Source organism: Nestor notabilis, unplaced genomic scaffold (genome assembly GCF_000696875.1).
Source record: "Nestor notabilis isolate BGI_N333 unplaced genomic scaffold, ASM69687v1 scaffold27676, whole genome shotgun sequence".
Classification (NCBI taxonomy): Eukaryota; Metazoa; Chordata; class Aves; order Psittaciformes; family Psittacidae; genus Nestor; species Nestor notabilis.
Window position 1 is genome coordinate 42,124 of NW_009933756.1, and position 6,884 is coordinate 49,007.

Here is a 6,884-nt window from a genome sequence, read left to right on the forward strand (position 1 = left end):
ATAAACCACGCTGCTATATTGAACACTGAGCTCAAGGAGGGAAGTTTGAACTCTAATGGAATTCCTGAGCAGACAACTGGTACACAGGACACAGCCTTACTCCTAAATCACCATCATGTTCAGTAAAACCAGCAGAAGATGACAGTTTTGCTTAAGACCCGGTTCTAGTTGTGAGGATGAAGTGATCTAGCAACTTCTTAGTTGAATAAGAACAGAAAGCATTTCAAACTAAGCCACAAAACCAAGGCAAAAGCAATTTTTTTTTGCTGTCTTTTCATCATTCTGAACTTAACTGCTTTACTGGTTCTTCAAAATACATGTCTTTCACCTTAATGATTCATTAATATTAAAGAGCAATTTTACAATGGGTTACAAACCAAAGGCATTTCATGCCCACATGGTACCATATCTTAAAACAGTATCTTAATACAAGTATTTCATTCCTGAACAGCAACTAGCAACCCAATATAAAAGTAATACATTCTAAAGAAATATAAGGTACTTCCCCACTACACTGCCTGATCAGATAAGAAGCTTGTAATGATTTGGGGCAGCAAGTGTCAAGTGTTAACATTCCTAACAATACACAAAAAAAAAGAGAGCATTATAAACATTTTCAAATTTCAAAATATATTCTAAAAGAATCTGTTCTTTAAAAAACTATTCCACAAATAAGCAAAACTTCTGGTTAAGCCAAGCAGATCCAGTTTGCAACTTCCAGTTTCCAGAAGTTTTACAATTATTTTAATGGCATGTATACATACAACTTTCTCCAGCCTGAGCACACAAGTGAAGAAAAAAAACAAACCAACCCCAAAAAAACCAAACAATTGTCTTTACCCAAATTTCAGAAAACAAGCAAGAATCTAGACAAGTACAAGCATGACAGGGAGGGAAAAGAATCCTTCCAAAAAGCAGGCTACACTGCTGTGTCAGTGATCTACTGTGAAATATCAGAACCATTGCTGCTGGGGCTGTCCAGAATATTTTTAGTATTATTTTTAGTATCTTAGATAATGATGCAAAATGTAAAAAGTGCCTCTCCAAAGAATTTAAAATCCACATCTTAAATAGACTAATTATAGACTACCTCTATTTATATAAGCAACTGATTTTTAATTTGCAGCTTTAACTCAATCAATACTGAGGCTTAACATGCATGCTGAGCTCCTTCAGCCTTCAGTTGCCAGCACCACAGAGTATCTGGCCTACATACCAAACTTCAGACATAGAACTTGAGAACTAAATGCATCTTTTTCTTTTTTTTAGTACAAATTTCCACAGGCAGCAGAAAAACTTAAAAGTAGTGTTTTCCTTGGAAACGCCTAATGAAGAGTCTACTGTATTGTTATTCAAATTGCTCGTGGCTGCATAAGCATAGATTAATTTATGAAGAGTCATAATAAGAAGGGGTTTTCTCCATGAGAAAACTCAATTTGGTGTCACTCTCATTTAACAGCACCAGCAAACTCCGAGTTAGACCAGGTTTTGCCACTGACTGCATGCAAAGTCAGTTTAACACTGTAAAGAAAGACAAATTGTTTCAAAGAGAATGAGTAAAATACTTACTGGCTTGTGCAACGATGTTGGTATGCCTCCTCAGCATAGCAGCAGCAGTTTCTGACAAGGTCACAATTACTTCAAGTGCCAACTGACGCTGCATGTTACTGAGACTGGCATCTGCACACAACTACAATCCAGAAGATTAGAGCAAATGGTTACAACAGAAGTTCTGGGCCATAAAAAGCGATTTATTTAAAAACAAAACCAAAACCAAACTAGCTTTACCTTCAGACTTAGTTGCAATGTAGGCTCTAACTGTGGTCGTAAATACTTGGGAACAGAATCTGCAATTTCTACAAGGGATTTCAGGACAGAATCGTCATTTTGGTAGCAGGAATCATTAACAGCCTATAAAGGGGTCAGATGAAGATAAGGTTAAATAAAAATAAATAATACTCTGAATGGGACCACTGTTCTAGAAGAAATTTGATTAAATGTAATCTTGTCTTTCTGAATAGCCTCATTTAGCATTAGTAGCTTAGCATTAGTAACTAAAACAGTTGAAGCCTTAGGCTGCAAGAACTGAGCAAGAGTTTGATAGAACTAATGCTGCTAACAAAGAACTAGCTGAATCTGGCAGATACACGCGGAAAGAAGAAGATAACGACCAAGGAGACAATTCCAAGAGAATAAAGTAACTTCAGAAGGCGGCAGTCCAGTAACAGTGAAAACCAGTATGAAATCAAGAGACCACTGATACAAATTAAGTTATTGGACTTGGGGATCGGGTCATGGGTGGTACAATTCAGAAGTGTGAATTGGGGTAGGAGTCCCTCTCCAGAGGCACCCAGCTTGAGCTGTAACCTGAGAACTAATAAAAAAAACCCACACTAATTGGAAGCCTTCATTCAGACTCTGCATTTTCAATGGGATCCTAGGGTCAGAAAATGTATAAATCCATAACAGCTACAAAGAAATAATATGCAGGGTCGAAAACATCAAGTTTTCTGCAGTAAGTTATGGCTCACAATGTTATACGCCATCAATTTTGACCATTATTAGTTTAACTAATACAGTAGACAGACACTTAAAGAATTAAGGTCTCACATCAGAGGCACCAACATGCAAAACCTCACACTATGTTTAGACAACCATAACTTCAAAATCCATTTTAACTTAAGAAAAACTCTTCAAAGTAGCTGCTCAAAAGAAGGAAAATGAGTAACTCCTTTTTCCCCCCCTTACATGACAGCAGCTTTGAATAGCTTATGCTTACAAACACCCAACAACTCTGGAGAGCTACTGAATTAAAGCAGATCTTTCAGCCTTCACTCACAGGACACAGGAAAGAGAAGAAGCAACCAAGCTTTTTGCAAGTATCCTTCCTACATCCATAGCTACATTCTGAAAAGTAATTTAAAACTTACTTTTAAGTGATCAGGTTGATACTTTAGTACCAAAACAGCACACAGTTATTCAAAGGTGTTAAAACTCTTCTAGAAGCTGCACACAAAACCCCAAACCTCTAAAGAAAAAAACCAGTCTTTAAACAGACTTTTGGGATTTTGAAAGGAATTTTCATTAGCGAAGTGTTTGATGTCTTCCTAATGTAGAAACATCTGTTAAAGTGAAGAGTTACGTGTTTTTCTTAATACTTAAGTCTAGAAGCCAACACTTTGATAATGCCAATCGAACAGCCCACGCTTTCAACATATAAGCAGCATCTTCTAGTATCAGAAACATCCTATGAGGGGAAAATAAATCTATCTTGATTAAGGCCTTTTGTATAAATAGTTATCATTCTTCGTCTGATTTTTTGCTAAGAATAATGTAATATTTACCGGAAGTTCCTGTAAAACTCTGTACTTTACACCCATTTTACCTTTGACAGTTTTTTAAAGCAAGACTAGGTTTCTGAAAAAAGAAGTTCAAAGTGCACGGCGAGCCCTAAAAGGCAGAAACACTTTTCTGTAGTATCGAACACCAGCAACCACAGAAGAAAGTTTAAGTTCCAGATGCTTTTACCTCCACTACACGGTAAATCCCTGGTATCTAAAAGTTCCAACTATCAGTACTGAAAGTTCAATTTTCACTGTAACCATTACATATTTTACTGAAAGGACTGAATTGCCAACTCAGAATTTTACTTTTAGCTTTTTTACCACACCAATATTTCAAAATGAACTTCAACAGCAACAAAAAAAGCATCCAACTGTTTCCAAAGGTCACTCACCACTATTCGAACACATCCCATCTCCTATTTATAAACTCAGATCTTCATATCAATCTTGCATTACCACAGCCAGAAAATCTAGTCCTTCTCACAGTAAGTACTTTAAAAAGACAGATTTCATAGCACAGTTCTGTGCTGTATATTTGCAAAATGAAGCTTGCAAATGCAAGCCAACTGCATGTGTTTTTACAGCCTAAAATAGTAGCACTGAAACTTATAGCCCACAAAGTGGGCTATCAGTCTGAAGTCTAAAAACAGCATACTATTTAATTGCCAAACATCAAAACGAATGGCATGCCCACCCCAAACCTTGATTCACTCCCACTCATGCAGTACTCAGTAGCCAAAGTCCTCTCAACTAGCTACAATTTTTGAACAATACGATTGTTATTGCCAAAGTCACAGACAGGGAGTAACCACCAAATAGTGACCTCAATATCAAAATACTTCTTGTACGCACTTACAGCCCACTTTCAAGTTCAGCTAATTTTAATAAATTCCCCTCAGTTTCCATTTAAAATCAAGCAGAATTCCATCAGTTGCAGAAACCAGTAAACTTGGCACAGCATTTCTTCAGCTTGCCACAAAGCTCACACAGACAAGGTTTATAGCTTACACTGTCAACAGGAACCTGCTGTACTGACTGTAGCAAGCAGCCAGTCTTTAACCTGAAGTTAGCCTAATTTAAAATTGCCAAAAGTTCGCTATCACTGTTATCACAGGTACTTAGTTATTTCCACTTTTTCTTGATATACAAAGGGAACTGTACTGTGAAACTGTTGTCATTCAGCCCTCAATTTCCATCTCTAGTTTGGTTTACAGTAAGCTTCCCCCAAAAGTCAACAACTTTAGATTAGAATTCCAACTTCACTCAAATTCATCCATCCTAAAAAAGTTCTAATCCAGCTTCAGAAATGGTATGAAGCTCAAAATGGCTTTTTTTTTTTTTTTCAAGTTCCTAATTTATCAAACTACAAAGATCATTTGTCCAGACTGTTGTTCTTATTCTAACAATCTTTATTCAGAATAATTCTACACTGTCCTCTAAACTTAAGAGGACAGGATATCAAGGGTCAATGGATTTCCCAAATCCTGATTACTTGAAGTCTCAGGGCAGCCCATGTATTTCAGTATCATGGTTAATTTTAAAGCTGTATGATTCCCAGTTAAAGTTAACTCAAAATACCTAGGTAACACTGTGTAAATTAATCAGCACTAAACTATTTACCTTAAAACTCTATCAACTAGCTTGTATTTATGAAATTCCATATCCGTTTCAGTGTATCTTGCTGGTGACTGATGCCAGGCTAATTATGATACAATTAATCCAGGTCTCAACAAAATTTCATACACTACACAAAATTTGCAGACCAGTAACTTATACAGTCAGACAGTAATGAGCACATTAAGTGTTATTTGTGTGGTTTCTTACCTGCAAGATTCCAGGTAGCAAGTCTGCAAAGTGTTTAAGTAGGGGAAGATTGTGCTCATTAGCAAGCACAAAGGCAGCTGCAGCTCTAGCAGACAGTGTCTTGATCTAGAAGACAGGATTGGAGAAACAAACATGAAGAGCTGGTAATGAAACATGCCTTTGTTTTCTTTTAATATTAGGCCTACTATGTGACTACACTTTGTATTATCATTTTCCTTTTACACTTTCCTAACAGATATAACAATTAGTTTTTAATACGGATTTTACATCTTGCTTCAACCTAAGGTAAAGCAGTAATGAAGATCTTCAGCATATATGTCTTCCATGGTATAAAAATGTTTATTATATTATGAGGTGGCAAGTATTCTCTAGTTTTGTTTGCATCTGGTTTTTTTTTGTTTTGGTTTTTGGGTTGTTTTTTTTAAATGAAAAAAGAAAAGGAAAAAAAACTATTGTTTTCAACTTCCCTCCCAATTTCAAATGTGTATGGAAGTGCCAAAGTCCCATCTTTCAAGAAGTGTGATCTAAGTGTTCAAAACACGCTTCTTTAAAGGCATGACTTGTGGTACTTTAGAAAATGTTATTCAGTTGACTTTCAAAGGTCAGAAAAAGTAATCCATGGGGGAGGAACAAACTGAACCCATATATCACAGCAGGGTTTCCTATCCTTGCCCAGCATTTCCACAACAAGAGAAACATTTTCAAAGTACAATTCTCTGCACAAATCAATAAATCTGAAGCCTTCCAGAAAAGCAAGGCTTGCTAATATACCCTTACAGCAAAACACACAGTTCAAGGAGCTGTCGCATATTCAGAGTTTGGAGACATACTGTGTACAGATACTATGTGTAGAGAATCTACGTGTTTGTTGTGTTAAACACAAGGGCCAGAAAGAAAGCTTAGTAAGGAGTTTCTGACCCCTCAAATGCTGCTAGCTAAAACCCCTGGCTCTGGTTTGGGCCACCGTAACTTGATTTCTCCAAGCATAACTACTAGGGAAGAATCTGCGCCTAAGCAGTGCAAATAGAAGCTAGCCAGCCAGCTTTAGTACCATAAAAAGGTTTGCCCCTTTTGTTTTGCGGTAGGCATGCATAATCAAAACACCAGCTGTACATCAGTTTCAGATAAAGCCATTCTCTGGTTGTAATCTATGGTTTAATCTTTATATTTGAGACTACTACACTAAGTTTCTGTGCTCAGGACATAGTAGAAAAACAAAGAAAGGTCTTACTGATGGATGTTCTTGATCTTGCATACACTGAACCAGCATTCTCTTAATGACCTCCAAATAGTGTTGCTGCTGATTCCCAAAAACCCCAGGGAAATTCCTAAGGATAAGAAAAGACAAAAATGTTGATAAAACTCACAGTTTTAACCTTATTTTAAACTTATCCATTGTTTAAGCTACAGATTGTAACTGTACATGTAAGAGTTAAGTAAACCACAATACAGCAGAATAAATGAAATATATGATTATTTGATAATTAAGTGGTGGAAGTTTTTCTTACATTTTTACAGCCATGATTTGGCTAACCTGCGAAGATGTAGCAAAGTCCGAAGGCTTACCAGAAAATATGTAGAGCAGCCTCACGCAGACCCACATTCTGAGAGCTGACAGAGTCAAACAGGAATTTCAGAACTTCTGGCCACTGGTTGTTTCCATCTTCATCTAGATGAAACACAACAAAATTTTAGGATAAGCAAACTTAAGAGCGG

General features: G+C 36.7%; 1 protein-coding gene across 1 annotated transcript in view; it reads right to left on the reverse strand.

Moving 5' to 3' along the window:
- IPO5 (importin 5) overlaps nt 1-6,884 on the reverse strand; it is a 33,821-nt gene that overhangs the window by 26,264 nt on the left and 673 nt on the right. Inside the window, exons 2-6 of the mRNA XM_010017034.1 lie at nt 6,735-6,837; nt 6,400-6,496; nt 5,169-5,273; nt 1,789-1,911; nt 1,570-1,690 (exon numbers count right to left, since the gene is read on the reverse strand). Of these exons, the coding sequence (XP_010015336.1) occupies nt 1,570-1,690; nt 1,789-1,911; nt 5,169-5,273; nt 6,400-6,496; nt 6,735-6,837 (549 nt within the window). The remainder of the gene's footprint in view (nt 1-1,569; nt 1,691-1,788; nt 1,912-5,168; nt 5,274-6,399; nt 6,497-6,734; nt 6,838-6,884) is intronic.